The sequence below is a fragment of the Rousettus aegyptiacus genome, unplaced genomic scaffold, assembly GCF_014176215.1.
Source record: "Rousettus aegyptiacus isolate mRouAeg1 unplaced genomic scaffold, mRouAeg1.p scaffold_m13_p_6, whole genome shotgun sequence".
In the NCBI taxonomy this organism is placed as follows: domain Eukaryota; kingdom Metazoa; phylum Chordata; class Mammalia; order Chiroptera; family Pteropodidae; genus Rousettus; species Rousettus aegyptiacus.
The window spans coordinates 114,183,207-114,198,847 of NW_023416309.1; the positions used below are offsets into that span (position 1 = coordinate 114,183,207).

At 66.5% G+C, this 15,641-nt stretch overlaps 1 protein-coding gene across 4 annotated transcripts in view; it reads left to right on the plus strand.

Annotated features, from left to right (window-relative positions):
* The window catches only part of RPTOR (regulatory associated protein of MTOR complex 1), a 159,282-nt gene that overhangs the window by 122,378 nt on the left and 21,263 nt on the right, over window positions 1-15,641 (plus strand). For 3 of the 4 annotated variants that reach the window (XM_016143312.2, XM_016143313.2, XM_016143315.2), the window contains exons 15-22: window positions 1,759-1,824; window positions 2,142-2,333; window positions 2,643-2,783; window positions 4,864-4,981; window positions 5,796-5,936; window positions 6,262-6,420; window positions 12,756-12,874; window positions 15,334-15,437. In XM_016143312.2, the coding sequence (XP_015998798.2) occupies window positions 1,759-1,824; window positions 2,142-2,333; window positions 2,643-2,783; window positions 4,864-4,981; window positions 5,796-5,936; window positions 6,262-6,420; window positions 12,756-12,874; window positions 15,334-15,437 (1,040 nt within the window). The remainder of the gene's footprint in view (window positions 1-1,758; window positions 1,825-2,141; window positions 2,334-2,642; window positions 2,784-4,863; window positions 4,982-5,795; window positions 5,937-6,261; window positions 6,421-12,755; window positions 12,875-15,333; window positions 15,438-15,641) is intronic. The other variant, XM_036222311.1, reaches the window with a different exon arrangement.

Genomic DNA, 15,641 nt, shown 5'->3' on the forward strand with positions numbered 1-15,641 from the left:
CTGTTGTTCAGGGTGAGCAGAAAGACAAGCAAGTGAACGGAAGGAACGCTAAACGGTAAAACACGGCGGGACGCTGCGCCCCACCTCACCCGCAGACACGCCGACGTTTGAGGACAGCGCCAGATGAGAAAGAAAGGGGAGGACACCCCCAAATGCAAAGCCTGGCAAGGCCAGAGAGCAGCCACGGCAGGGAGTGGCCAGGACGCCACAGAGGCCCTTGGGAGCCCACGGCACACAGACCACGCGCAGCCTGCCCACAGGCACAGGCCTGGGCTGGGGACCTCTCAGAGACCGGCACCCCGCGTAGAGCCAGAAGCCCGTGAGGCCTGTGCCCCTCGTCCCACCTGTCAGACAGGGCCCAGGGCCACCACAACCTCATGCCTGTACCTGGGCAGGTGAGCGCCAGCGGCCGAGAAGTGGACATGAAGCGCCCGGGGCCTGGAAGAAGCCCAGGCAAGGCCAACCTTCAGGGACAGGTCCACACCGGGCCCACGAGACACACCGGGAATGCTGCCTGCTGCTAACTCACATCCGGGGGACCAGCACCAAGGAGAGCCGGCACCCCGAGACTGAAGCTAGCAGACTTACCCGAGAAAGACCAGCGCCAACGTGAACATGCATTTAAAACTCACCCTCCACGTCAGCTGGGCTCTCTGAGCAATTCGGCAGGGGGAGCCGACTCCGTCACCACAGCCTCTGTACGTGACTTCAGCAGGACAGACCCAGCCAGTAAGAGGATCGAGGAGCAGTCACCCGGAGCGGTGAAAGATCACCGAGAGATGGAGGTCGGGAAAAGCAGCATCCAAACCAGTCGTGGCTGAGAATTCCCCACATCTGCAGAAATGAGTTTTCAAACCTAAAAAGGACAAGGCTCGAGAAGGTTAAAGAAAAATGAATCCACACATGGAGTCCCCACCACCAAAGTAGGGACGATCAAAGACGGAAGTAACGGAACCAGGAGGGGGAGTCTCTGCAGAGGAGGAAAGTGACCCCGCAGGCAGCAGCGACCGGGTACGGGGTGCTGCCCGTCACCCCAGGGTTCTCCACCCTGCTGAGCTGCCACAAGAAGGAGGGTGAAGCCCGCACACCCCCGAAGACGGGCAGCTCCGTAGCCGCTCCCACCGTAGCTGCGGAGACCGTGTTTCCGGAGGACGCGGGACCGTGAAGAGCAGCGCACGGGCACAGCTCAGTAAGCGCTGGCCATCGGCACAGAGTGACCATCGCCGGCTGCAGGGGTCACGACGCCGGGAGGGGTAGCGGAGTCAGGGCGCCATCGGCCTGCGTTAGTCCAGGCAGAGGGAGGCACAGGGAGAGCTTAGCCCAGACTTTGCTCAGTGTGCGTACGGAAAAGGCTGGCGCCAAACAGTGGAAGCAGACCGACGGGCTCGCAAACCTGTGGAGGCCGGGGAGGCGGGAACGAACATCACCCCTCCCAAAGACGACCGGAGGAAAGGAAGCAGCAGGCAAGGGGGCGCTGGGTCCCTGCGTGGTACCGCCTCGCGCTTGACCGGGGCGATTGGGAGCAGCGCGGCCTGTGACGGGCGCACTCAGCCTTGTATCGTCCCGTAACGTCGTAGTCTAGTCGGACAGTCTGTCCCCCGAGGGACCAGCCAGAGCTGTCACACCCTCTCCGAGACAGGGGAGCTGGCCATCACTACTCAATTCCGGTCGCGTGCGTTGGGAGGGGTTGTCCTTGCTGTGCTTGGGGACCGCGAGCTCCGTGGGAAAGTGCGAGACGGGGTGACGTCTGTCTTCCAGGCTGAGCACAGGACCATGACGGCGTTCATCCTGGCTGTGATCGTCAACAACTACAACACAGGCCAGGTGAGTGCCAAAGCCACCCTGTGCCCTTGCAGAGGTGTGGCCCAGGCCACTGTGTGTGGGGTCGGGGGACTGCTGCTCTGAACGCCTAATGAAACAGTCGCCCTTGAGAGAGGGCGGCCAGAGCACGCCAGTGCCCGGAGACGCCACGGGAGGAGGGGGTCTGACCTGTGCTGAGCCAGCCAGTCGCAGGATGAATGGAAGTTGGTGAGACTTAAGACCAGGAGCATCGTCAGGAGCCCAGCCCGCACCGCTCGCCACGCCCTGGCCGCGGGGAGTCCACTGTCCACCGTCCACCGCGTGCCCTCTGCCCTCTCCAGGAAGCCTGCCTCCAGGGGAACCTGATTGCCATCTGCCTGGAGCAGCTCAGCGACCCCCACCCCTTGCTGCGCCAGTGGGTGGCCATCTGCTTGGGGCGGGTCTGGCAGAACTTTGATCCCGCCCGGTGGTGCGGGGTGAGGGACAGCGCTCACGAGAAGCTCTGCAGCCTGCTGTCGGACCCCATTCCCGAGGTGAGTCAGCCCGCCCGCCCGCCTCGCTCCCACGAACCACCGCCCCCGCAGCCTGTCCCCGCCCAGCCCTCGGCCCCTGACCCCCCTGACCCTGCCCCGCTCCCTGATGGAGGGCGGGGTGCCTGGCTTGGTCTATCGACTCCAGAAGTTCCCGTCTGTGCAACCTGTCACCACCAGCCCCTCAAGCCAGGTCTACGGGACGCCGCGTCCCCCATTTCCGCTCCTTCCGCGAGGGGCAGTGCGCGTGCGCGCACGTGCGTGCGGGGCGGGGCCGTGACGCCGTGCGTACGTGCGTGCGTGCGTCCGCAGGTGCGCTGCGCGGCGGTCTTCGCCCTCGGCACGTTTGTGGGCAACTCGGCGGAGAGGACCGACCACTCCACCACCATCGACCACAACGTGGCCATGATGCTGGCCCAGCTGATCAACGACGGCAGCCCCGTGGTCCGCAAGGTGCGTGCGCCCGGGCGGGGGGCGGCCGCCCCGACGTTTGCGTCGCCGAGGGCAGCGTGAGCGACAGGCTCCTTCCTTTTGGGCGACGTGCTCCACGCACAGCTGCGTGGGTGTGTCCCCGCCCCGCCCGGCGGGGGCTGCACAAAACCATCGATGAAGTCGAAAATTTCCTTTTGCTTGTCTAAGTGTAGAAATACCACGATTCCCACCGAGATCTCACCGCCCCCCCAGTTGGCTCAGTGTGTCGAGTATCCCCTCCCGGGTCACGCGTGACCCACCGGTCCCGAAGGCTCAGGAGCCGGGGACAGGGGCTGGGGGAGCAGTGCGGGGGGCCGGGTGCGGCGGGAGGCGGGAGGGGGAGGCGGGGCCGGCCGTGCGGGGAACCCGCCTTCGCTGCTGTGCCACGCGCCGCCCTCTGCGAGCGCTGAGCGTCTGGCGTTTCCGCCACAGCCGCGTCAGGCCTGGGCCCTTTCCTCAGGCAGCTTGTGCCGCAAGCAGCGACAGCCAGCAGCAGGCCTGGTGGATACGGTCAGTGGGCGACGCTGCTAGGGACACGCGCAACACGGAGGTTTGAGGCGGCCAGGCTGGCAGCGGGCAGAGAGGGGCCACCGCCTCCGGGGGTGGGGGGCAGGGACGCCTCGCCGAGCGAGCCCTTGCGCCCCTGGTGGCTCATCTTGTTCAGAGCCGCGGGGTGATGCTGTTGTGGTCTGTGGCACGCTGACACCAGCGCCGGGGCTGGAGGGTCCTGACCGCGACTGGGACGGGGACCGAGCCCTCGGGCCTGTCCTCGCAGCTCCTCTTTCACGTGCGGCCCGTTCTGGACGCTGGCTCTGACCGGGAGCCTGGGACCCGCTGCCGGCGTTCACCAGCTCGTTCAAAACGAGAACAGGCAATTGTGGCGACGTTTTCGTAAAGTCGTTTGTATTCGGTAGGAAGAGGGTCACGGCCGTGTGCGTGTTAGTGATGACAGCGTCCTGTCCTAGATGAGGCGGCCGTGAGGGCCGAGGCAACAGCTTTGCCTGTTGACTCGCGTGATGAGCTCACTTGATAAAATCAAAAGGTCAGCAAATTGCTGTCAGCCTCCCTCCCTAATCGCTTTGAACTTGACCTTGTCCACTGAGTGCAAAATCCACACTGCCCTATCAGCAGCCACGCCCCACTCAGCCAGCAGGGCCGGGCTGGGGGTGCAGGCCCCTGACGCCCGTTTCCACCCCCGCCTTTCTCAAGGCCTGAGTCGGGGAGCGATAGACAGCAATGGCCCAGCCCCGCACCCCTAGTGAGGAAGGCGGGAGTAGCCGGAGCCCTTTGTTCTGAGGCCGCGGCCATCTGCATCAGTAACCGGGGACCACGAAGGTGCCCTTCGGCTCCAGGGAGCACCACCAGGCGCCTGCCTCCCTTCCCGCTCACCTGGCTCAACCTGAGGCCAGCAGAAGCATCTGAGGCCGTGCCTGGCCGTGCCCGGGGCAGGTCTCTGACGGAGAGGGTCATGGTCGGGGTCAGGGTTGGGGATGGTGCTTCCACCCAGAGGGTGTTCGCGCCGGGACGTTCAGGGCCCCCCGGTACTGTCGTAGCGCGTGCCACTGCCCTAAGGGAGAGGTGTCTGCGTCCTCCCCGGGACTGTGGCGGGCGGGCCCAGAGACCCAGAAGCACTTCTCATCACCTCTGAGAGACGGACTAGCGCTAGTCTGGACATCTCGCCCGAGTGGGAGGGCGTCTGTGCCTGTCAGACGAGACCTGCTTTCCCGTGCCCCGAGGCCGGAGGGCGTCAGTCACGTGCGTCCTCCTGCGTCTCCTGTCATGGCACTGGTACCCAGCGGTCAGCAGCCACCACGTCAGGCATTCTGGTGCCCGCCTCTGAGGTCCCGCGTAGCCGGTGGCCCCTGATCCTGGCCTCACTTGCTCCTTCAGAGGCTCCTGCTCACACTGGACACCCCTGAGGGCGACAGCAGAAGGGACAGTCCCCGCCGCTGGCACCTCTGTTCTCTCTGTGGCGACTCGAGCGTTGGGCGTTAACTTACAGGTGCCGCTGCTTTCCACGTTTCCCAGCCTCCAGTGACTTCTCGTCCCCTGTCCCCGGCAGGAGCTGGTGGTGGCCTTGAGTCATCTTGTAGTCCAGTACGAAAGCAATTTCTGCACAGTGGCCTTGCAGTTCATGGAGGAGGAGAAGAACTACCCCCTGCCCTCGCCAGCAACCACAGGTGCGCGTGGCCGGCCACAAAGCCTGCGCCATCTTCCTGGCTGCTGCCACCGACCAGGGGCCCCGGGGCAGAGCTGGCGGGGGCCCCTCCGCTGTGCCGCACGCGGGCTCGGGTGTGACGTGCTCGCCGTCTTCCGACACTCAGCGGAATGGAAGGGGCGGGGCACGGGGCGGCGCCGACGCCCGCTCTCTCCTCCTTTCGCCCTGGTTGGAAAGCAAGCTCGCGGGCATGGAGGGTGGGGGACCAGAGGGCAGCGCGCAGCCACGTCTCGTGATGAGCGACGGTGTTGCGTTGCTGTCGGTTCCGTGGCTCGCTGAGTCCGTTGGGCGGCGCCTTCTCCCACAGCTGCTGTTTCCCGGGTTGATGTTCCATCCTCTGGGGCCACGCCCGCCCCGGAATGCAGCGCCCCTGCAGGAGGGGGGGCCGTGGTCGGCGACAAGGGCCCTGTGCGTTTAGCGTGTCGGGGGGAGCGAGGGATGAGCTCACTCAGCGCAAACAGCACGCAGGAGGGGCCACAAGCAGACGGGGTCCCGCTGGTGCCAACTCGGAGGGCCGGGTGCTCCCGGTGAGGCCGGTCCTGCCAGGCATGGTTTTCCGTAGCTGAATGCTCAGTGACGAGCGTGGGTCACCTCTTCCTTAGCCAGCTGGCTGTGTGTCCAGCTACTCCAGCCCCCGTGTGACAGAGCCCCTTGCTGAGCGACACTCACACTCAAGGAGCAGCCGTGGTCACCCGCGGTCACCTGCCCTAGCTGCCAGCTGATAGGGAAGGTGCCGTCCTGGCCAAGCACACCGCAGACCCTCTCCTCCCCCACAGAGGGCGGGAGCCTGACCCCCGTGCGGGACAGCCCCTGCACCCCCAGACTGCGCTCCGTGAGCTCCTACGGGAACATCCGTGCCGTCACCACCGCCAGGAACCTGAACAAGTCCCTGCAGAACCTGAGCTTGACGGAAGAACGTGAGATGCTGGCACTGGGCGTGGGGTTCGGGGGGGGGCGGTTACTTTCCGCCGCTTTCAGCAGGCCCCGCCCTCCTGCGGACGGTGTGTGCCCTGCGAGGCTGGAGATTGTCGTGGGCACCCCCAGTCACCATGGTTCCCCGTGCAGGAGCCAGCCTGGCACTGCCTGGCAGGCCAGGTCCTGAGGCCCCGGAGAGTGAGGGCTCAGCTACAGGCCGGATCGGGGTGGGGGGCGAACCCCAGGTTCCAGTCGCTTGCCGCCGACTGTGGGACGGGGAGGGGCATCCAGCGTCCGTGCTGACCTGTCCCCGTGGCGTCCGGCCAGCTGGCAGCTCGGCAGCATTCTCCCCTGGGAACCTCAGCACCAGCAGCAGCGCCAGCAGCACGCTGGGCAGCCCGGAGAACGAGGAGCACATCCTGTCCTTCGAGACGGTGGACAAGATGCGCCGCGTCAGCTCCTACTCGGCCCTCAACTCCCTCATAGGTGAGCGCGCCCCCTGCCGCCCCCGGCCGCACCTCAGTGGCAGAACCTACCACGCAGAAGTGGCTCACCGTCAGCCCCCTTCCGTCTGGACCCGATGGCACTCGGCAGGCCGTGGGTCGCAGGGCCGTCTGGGCCAGCGGCTGCGTCGTGTTCACTCCTGCCACAGGAGACGTGTTGGTGGTCACGGCGGGGTCAGAGCCGGGGCCACCGGCATCTGACAGGCAGTGTCACCCCAGAGAATGGAATGACGAGTGTAAGATGAGGGTCATGTGTCTCTCAGGTGTCTGGGCGCAGCTGGCCCGAGGCCGTGGGCCCTGCGGGGTTTCGTAAGGGAAGGTTTCGATTCGGATCCCGTTTCCGTGATGGTGATGGGATTTTCAGGCTGTTTCTTTGTCAGATAACTTCATTCGAGACGTTTCGTTTTCTTAAGACGTCTGTTTCACCTAAATGCCCTCATTTACTTCCACGAAGTTGCTCAGAGTGTTCTGAGGACTTTAATCTCTGCCGTCTCTGGATTCGTCTCTTTTTCATTTCTGTTATCTGTTTGCTTTTTTCTCATTCAATCCTACAAAACTTTCATTAATTTCTTTAACGTTTTCAACTTTTGCTTTGCTGACTTAGTTTGTCGTTAGACCTTTGTTTTGTGTTCCTTTACTTCCCTCTGTCTTCTTTAGGTTTACTCTGTCGTTTCTTTTCTGTTCTGGAGCTGAAACTAAGGCCGGCTCACGTGCGTCCAGCCTTCCGTCCTGCCGAGCGTGAGCGTCTAAACCCGTCACGTCCCTCTCAGCGCACTCATTGGCTTTCATCTTTAGCTCTAAGCTTCGACCCCTCTGCCTTAGGGTTTACTCTGTCTGCTTTGTGTGACAACGTCAGCTTTTCCTGCTATGATCCATCGTGTTGACATCAGGGTCTGAGCAGGGAGGGCAGTCCAAGTGCTCTGGCCAGTGGCCTGTCTGAGCCTCGGGACACTGGCCCCTGCTCCGCTGGGAGAGGACCGGGGACGTCTGCTTAGGGCCCACACCGAGGGCGTCAGGCGTCCTGAGGAGGTCTGCATGGGCGGTAGTCTCCAGAGGCGGCTGTCACACCCCCTCCTCCGGTCGTCAGGACCAAAAGGGGGTCTTTACTCTCCAAACGCACCTGCATCACAGGACTCAGCTCAAAAAAGCGTGAGTGCGGGTACCTGGTCACCGGTAAAACACGGTCTCCGTCAGTCACAAGATGTCTGCCTCGAGCCTGAACACACTTCAGCGGCGTTAGCGTCGTGTGTGGCCGACGCCCAGGCTGGCGCACAGCGGCCTCTGAAAGCCTCAGTCTGTGCGACTCTGCGTTCTGTCTCTACTGAGACATCGTGCAGTGGAAAACATCAAAGAAAAGGAAGTGGGAACGGAGCCGCGCGGAGAACACGTTTCTCCACGAGCCCCGCCCAGCTCCTGGCTTGGCCGCCAGGTGTGCGCCCCTCCCCCCACCCCGACTTCCGCAGTAGACCAGCCTGTACTCTGCGCGGCACGAAAGTGCATGACTTCGGCGTGGCAGGGGGTGCAGAAGCAGCCAGGGACAGCGGGCAGACGTGGCCACACTCCAATACAACTCCATTTACGAGCAGAAGTTTGAAGTTCACAACGTGCCCACGTGTCATGAAATATTTACTTTCAGTTGTTTTTAGTACTTTAAAAAGTAGAAAAACCGTTTTTGGCAGACAAGGGTGCAGAAATGAGCAGCCGGCCCCATTTGGCCGGGCCAGTTTGCCACAGGCTCCTGCCCGTCCTGTGTCAGGCAGCCCCGGAAGGAGGGTGACCACGCCTGCCCCGGCTTCCCCGAGTGCGAGGCTGGTCCATGCAGTCGGCAAGTCTGCGCGAGCGCCCGGGCTCCTGCGCCAGAGCACGCGGGTGCAGGGCAGGCACCTGCAGTGCCATGGACTCTGAAGCTGCCATCCACGCTGGGAATCTCTCTCTCCCGGAGATGGGAGTGGAGCCCTCTGCCAGTGTCCAGACGTCAGGGCTCTGACGCTCATGTGCTTGTCACCACCCTCCGCCCTGTGACCCGCCCTTCGTTGTGACGTCATGCTGCACAGCTCCTGGCCCTGGCGCCAGCCGAGCGCCTGCCTCTCAAGGGGCAGTGGCAGCCTGGGCTTCCGTCGCTGGTGGGGACCTCACCCCAACCACGCCGAGGGAGCGAGGCGGGGCTTAGTTTCTGTTCCGGGGGCTCAGGACCAGAGGGCCATGATGGCTGGTGAGTGCACTTCCCGCCCGAAAGCCCTGGGACGGCGTGTCAGAGGCCAGCACGCGCCTGTCTGCTGCACCCGGTGACAGTCTGTAGCACTGAAGTGTGTTACCATGGTGATGGGTCCACGATGGCGCTGAGGCCTGGAGGCAGGGTCGAGAGCCAAGCTTGGCGGTTTCCCGGCTGCATGCTCGCTGGACACCTAGACCTAGGTTCAGGGACCCACAACACCCAGCCTGGAATCGGGGCCCTGGGATGACTCCTCTCAGAGGAAAGCGACGCGGCCGGGAAACCAGGCACTGCCCGGGGCGCCGAGGCGCCCAGCGGCCCCGTCCCCCAGCCGGGCTCCGGGAGCCCCATCCGCACAGTGGCCGAGCGCGTCGCGTCTCCTTTGAGGACAGCGCGACCCCATCTTCCTCCTCCTGCCCGAGGCACTGGGCGGCACCGGAGCGGAGCCCTTGGTGGGGCCTGCAGGGCCGCTGAGTGCCCTCCGCGAGCAGGGCGGGCCTTGGGAGGGATGGGCGCGCCGTCACTCGCCCCGGATTCTCACGGTCTCGCGGTCAGTCTGGTGTCTCTTGGACACGTGAGGAGTGTCCCTGAGGGCTTAAGGCAGACATGCCGGGCGCTCTTCCTGATGAGTCCCCATCCCGGGGTCCTCAGCGTTGGGACAGGTCCCCGCCTCCAGCAGGCAGAGGGGCGTGTGAGGGGGTCCTCCTACGGGGGCCCAAGGGTGAGGGCACAGCCCCTGGGGACGCCGGCGACAGCAGGGCCGCCACAAAGGGGCACATGCAGAAGCCGGCCGGGGACTGGGTCCTGGAGGGGCTCTCCGAGCAGGAGCCCCGTGAGAGCCGGGACAGGCGGCAGCTCCCGCCTCCAGGGGGACTTCGGGCTCCTTCCTCCGAGCCGCTCTGCCAGCAAGGGACGTGGGGACCCAGAGCCGTCTCAGAGCTCTGAGCAAACGCCCCTTCACCTCGCGCTGCTCGGGGAGCTGTGGCTGGCGCTCTGAGGCACAAGCCCTGAGACTGTTAGTTCCGGCTCGTGCTATCGTCGTCTAGACACGAAAATAGGTTCCCAGCACGTTCAGGGAGCTTGGCGAGCACCAGGCAGGCGCCCGTCTGAGCAGCCAGTGGCCAGAAGCCGCCCGCATCCTTGTCCCCGAGGGGTCACTCTGGGGGTTCTGTGTATGGGACACAGCAGACGTCCGGAAGGGCCAGTCGCGTAACGGAGGAGGCCGAGGGGACTGTGGCGAGGGGCCGCCCTGCGCCCCCGTTTGCGCACCGGCGCGCGGTTGCACCATTCCTCACGGGCAAAAACGGACAGAACGAGAGGTTTTAGTTCCGTTTGGAGCCACAGACAGTGCTACGTCAAAGTCGAAGGCTTCTGCGAGCAAGGCCGCCGCGGCGACAGCAACGGCCTCCCAGGGCGGACGGTGGCAGCGGCCCCCACGCGCCCTGCCTGCAGGGCCCAGCATGGCCCAGCCTTCAGCGGGGAGGTCCCAGCGTCCAGGACCCAGGGACGGCTCCCCCCCCCCCCGGCCTGCATCCGCCACGCCCACTGTAGGGCCCGAGGTCACAGCTAGGAGGGACTGCCCTGCGCCCTGGCCCCCGTCCAGCCCAGGGCAGCGCCCAGGAGGGGTCTGCCCACTGGGGCTGCTCTCGGGAGACCGAAGGCCAGCGCCTGCACGCCGCTGCCCGGCCCGCCCTCGGCACCAGGGCCCTGCCCTGTCCCCGTCTGCCACCTGCAGCCAGGCTGAGGCTCGCGTGTGCTATCCACACAGACGTCCGGGCACAGCTCCCTGTCACGCGGCGGCCGCACTTTGGGCAAGTGGCTGCCGCGCGTCACTCAAAATCCAAGAGCCATGGAGGGAAAACCTGCACAGAGGCCGCGAGGAGCTCGAGTCGTGGGCACGCGAGCCGGCCTGCGACGGAGGGGGGACACCCCGCTCACTGGGCTCCCCTTCCACGCCACCTCCCTCCTCCCCACTGCTGTCCCGGGGCGAGCTCAGCCCACCCCACTCTACCTCTTTAAAAGAAACGGGAGGTCACCGGTGAGGACAGGGAGGGAGGTCAGAGGGGTCCCCCGCCACCCCGAGGGCCTGGGCTGAGCTCAGCGGCCTGCAGGGACTTGGGCCTGAGGCCGGACAGCGGCACAGGGCCGCGGGGTTTGGTCAGGAGGCTCTGTCCTGTGTCTCACGGGCCAGGGGAAGGCGTGTTGCTTGTGTGGCTTGGTCACCCGCACGCACGGTCGCCTCCGGGTGCAAGTGAGTTTGTGTGACTTGTCCCACCTCCCTGGCACCAGGCCCATGCTGGCGGGAGTCCTGGAGGGTGCCACATCTGCCCCTCGAGCCCCTCGTGCAGGGGGCACCAGAGCTGGTGCCACACACGCGAGGGGACAGTCCCTGGAGGGCCCTCCTGGCCACAGGGCCTCCCCTCACCCCACGGCACTGTCCGGGGCTCCCCTGGCGGCCATGTGCCACAGGCACCTGTCAGCCGCGGCCGTGGTGGCAGAGCCGCTGGAGGACAGTCACGCCTGCTGCTCGGGACGTGTCCTTCACAGTGTCCCCTTGGGGGGGAGGCATGTGCGTGCGCAAGGGGCCAGGCTCGTTCGCCTCCGCCACCCCGTGACAGGCGGAGTGCGTGCCAGGGCGGCCGCCGTGTACGCCAGAACCCACCGTCCCTGGTTAGCGGGAACGAAGGGGCGCCACCTGTCACCTGCCGGTTGGAGGGTGTTGGCTGAGCTGCCTGGTCCCCTTCCTCATCCACACGTGTGGCATGAAGCACGCCACGTCTGAGCTGTCGCGTGCACCAGGAGGGAAACACTCACCCCCTGACGGCACTGCTGACGCTCAGGCTCCTCGGGCCACCCTGGCAGGCTCACGGGGAAGGCCAGCCGGGGGACACGGGGCCCGGCAGGCTCACGGGGAGGGCCAGCTGGGGGACACGGGGCCCGGCAGGCTCACGGGGAGGGCCAGCCGGGGGACACGGGGCCCGGCAGGCTCACGGGGAGGGCCAGCCGGGGGACACGGGGCCCGGCAGGCTCACGGGGAGGGCCAGCCGGGGGACAGGAGCGTGGCTTGGCGAGACCCTCCTTCAACCTCTCGTGGAGCAGGCTCACACTTTTCAACCAAATGTCCAGCCTCCCCCAGAACAAGGACACGTGGCAGGTGGCGTGCCCCCGCCTGACCTCATGCCATGCAGAGCGTGGGCCACACCCGCCCAGCCTCAGGTGCACCCCAGGAATGGGAGAGCGCCAGGGCAGCACCCGCTCTGCCCCCCTAGCCCTGCTCGGCCTCAGCCTTAGCGAGCTGCGGTCGCCCCCTCCCCCCCCCCCGCCCCCGTCTCCTCTGGATCCGTTGCGGTGTGGACACCAGACCCACAGCCCCGGCCTGGAGGCACGCGCCCCGGCTTCGGCCTGCACTGTCCCCACGCCTGGGCGCCCCGCAGCCCACTGCCGGCCACTCCAGTGTCACCGCTGCTTGACACGCCCAGGCGATGCCGGGCTGTCTCTCCCGCGCTCCGGTGTCCTCCCGCACGGCTGACTGTCTCTCCACCCTGCCAGGGCCCCTCTGTGCCCCAGGCTTCCTGGCCCCTGCCGTCCAGACCCCCCGTCTCCCACCTGGTGGTGTAGCTGCCCGGGCAGCTCGGTGTCACGGCTTGAAGGGCAGACGGCGCCTACACCTTTCAACCTTTGGGGTCTGGGCCTGCGTACCCCCCATGGGCCTGTCTGACGGCCCCGAGCTGCCCTCGCTGGGTGGCCCTCGAGAACCTTAGGAAGCCTCCCCACCCCCCGCCACAGCTGGCTGCTGTGTGGCAGTCCCCATGTGGAGGGCACAGGAAATGTCGGGTGTCCTAGGAGAGCTGGACACCTCGGGTTGCGTCACACACACCCTTGGGGTCCCTCAGAAGCTGGTGACCACTGGGCAGCTCAGGCCCGGGGTGGATGTCCTGCCCTTTCCCGACTCGCTCTTCCTTCTAGAAAGATCTCGCCTCCGGAGGCGGGCTGAGCAGCTGCACCAGCTGGGATTCCCGTGAGCTGGGGGACGTGGGGCCCCCCTCCCTGACCGCGGGGACCAGCACTCGGTTTCCGCTGAAACCTGCCCCGTTTCTCATTCCCAGGGGTATCGTTCAACAGCGTCTACACCCAGATTTGGAGGGTCCTGCTGCACCTGGCCGCTGACCCCTACCCGGACGTCTCCGACCTGGCCATGAAGGTGCTCAACAGCATCGCCTACAAGGTGCGTGGGGGGCCGGGCGCCGGCATCCCTCGGGCTCGTGGGCCCTGAACCGCTGGGGCGCCCTGCTCTGCGTCTCCCCGTGTACGTCAGGGCGCCCGGTGGCGGGTGGGGCGGGGACCCCCTCGGTGTCTGGGTGACCTGCGGTGACGCCCCTCGCCATTCCTGGTACTGGTACCCGGGGGCATGTCGCCCGCGACCGCAGGACGCGGTTGAGCCGCCGTGTGGAGCGGTTTCCGGTTCCGCTGTTTTCCGGCCCCCAGCCCAGTGGCACGCACTCCGCCTCCCCCGTTCCCGTGTCCACGCGCTCTGGGTTTAATCTGCTCGTCCACGTCGAGCGTGGAGGCGGACGCTGGGCTCACAGAGGCCTCCGCCGGCGGCAGGGCACGGGGAGCAGCGGCAGGTGCCGTGGGTGCATGCACATCATTTCCGTTTGCCCTGGACTAAGGCTGCATCTGGCTCGAGATTTCAATTTCAACAAAAGCGTCTGCTCCTCCGAACAGCTGGCCTGCAGCGTGCCCACGGCTGCCCACGTCCAGTGAGGAAGGGACCACCCCCAGGCTTCCTCTGCCAGAGGTTCAGCGCAGCCGGGGCGGAGGGAGGGTTCAGGGAGTCAGGCCCCAAGGGGGCTCACAGCGGGCCCCAGGGCCCCGCAGACCCTGCTCGTCCCCGACCCGGCCGTCCGGGAGCCCCGCCATCGTTTTCTGTCGACCTCTCTGCTGGGGGCACCCCGTGGACACGGCAGCTGGGACCAGCACAGCAAGGCCGCTCGCTGGAGAGCTGCTCACCCGGCCGCCACCCGGCCCCCGAGCCAGCTGTCCCCACAGTCCCTCAGGGAGGGGAGCCTGCTTGGCCGCCTGCCCGGGGTCAGCTCCCGCCCCGGCCCGCACCCAGCCAGGGTCAGGAGCAAACGTTTGCTGAGCGAACAGCAGCTGCTGTGCTCAGCAGCCCCGGCCGCGCCTGGAGCCCCGGTGGCCAGCCTTGGGGCCACGGGCGTGGGACGGCCCTGCTCCGGCCGCCTGCCTCAGCGCTGAGGGTGTCGCAGCCGGGCCGGCCAGACGGGCAGCGGCTGTGGCCAGGCAGCGTGCCGAAGCCCCGCAGGGCCGCCCACCACTCCGAGAGGCCCCGCTGAGTCACCGCAAGCTCCCACTCGCTGTGCGCCCTGGAGCCCCCACAAAGGGCCACGGAGGCAGCAGGCAGTGTGGGAGGGCCCCAGGGGACGTCCCCGGCGCAGAGCCGCACGCCGCCAACACTCTGCCAGCTTCAACCCCGAAAGCGCGTGCTCACTGCCGCCTCTCACGGCCCGTCGGGAAGCCTCAGGGCACTACGCCGAGTTGATGGTTTCTTAGCTTAAATTCCCCTTCTCATTTCAGACTTTCCAGGGGATGGTTTTGCAGGCAGGTTTTGCGCATGTGCGTGTGCCGGCCGAGTGAAACCCCACAGCAGGAGGGAGCTCATGGTCTAGACCTCCTGTGACTCAGGTTTCTCTTTCCTGTAACTCAGCTTAGGGCCGACTGTGGCTCAGTTTATTTCAGAGTGAGGGGTCGTCTGGGAGACCCCGACGTGGCGCGTTCACGGTGTTAGTTTCTGTGCTTTTGCGTCCATCGGCCGCACAGGGCTCATCATCCTAGCCGCTGAGCGAATGTGCACAGCATGCAGGCGGCCGCCAGCAGCCCGGCCAGTGCCCCGCTGGCCAGTCACCCACCCAGGCCACGGTCCTGCCCGCTTCGCTGGGGGGCTCCCGCGCCCACCTCCATGGCATCAGGCCCTTCTGCCCCCTTCCCGCGGGCGTCCATTGTCAGCAGGGCCCGTCCTGACGTCCAGTGTGCTCCGAGCGGAACGTCCAAGAGGGGACGAGGCAGGCGGCGGGTCCCCGCAGAGGGGCAGAGACGCCTCGTGCTGGGCGCCTCCTCGTCGACACCGCCCAGCAGGCGTCTGGTCTGCGGGCCCACAGCATCCTGCCGAAACGGAAAAATAGCCACTTTCCTTCCGAGCGACGGTCTCAGGGGGGCGCAGCCCTCGGCAGCGGAACGTTCAGCCTGGGGTGCGCGGGGGGCGGTGACAGCACCTCTGTCACCTCCCTGCTCTGAGCTGCCCTGGCAGGTGCCCTTTCTCCAGCAGTGCGAAGCTCCGCCCTCAGGGAGGAGGGCGTGCAAGGTGGGGGGTGGGGGGCGGTTCCTGCAGAGCCCGGCCGGCCATCAGCCTGGCCTGGGACTGCTGCGAGGAGGCCCGCCCTGGACCCTCACTGGACGCAGGCAGGTGACCCCTAGGAAGGCGGGAGTGTCACCTCACCTGCGGGGTGATGCCGGCGGTGTGTTCAGCTGGTGCCTGCGATCGGCATGTGAGTTCTTGGGTCAGGAGGCCTCGCCCGCTGAAGCCACTCAAAAGGCACCGCCGACCTGCGCTCCGTCCCGCGGCGCGACAGCCGAGCGTCCTCGTCACACGTCCCTTGGCCCTTGCAGGCCACGGTGAACGCACGGCCTCAGCGCATCCTCACCGCGGCCTCGCTCACCCAGTCGGCGCCCGCCAGCCCCACCAACAAGGGCGTCCACATCCACCAGGCAGGGTGAGTGCCTGCCGCGCGCGAGCACCCCGTCCCCAGGACACGCCCGCGCCCCCGCCACGCGCCCACGTCCCCCTTGTCCTCCCTGTCCCCACGTTGGCTCCACGTGAGCAGAGGGGAGTGGGCGTGGGCGCCCCCGGCCGGCCGCCTCTGCCGCGCATCTGCTCGGGGGCCCCCAGGACCCGCTGGCGGACGCGCGAAGGGCTC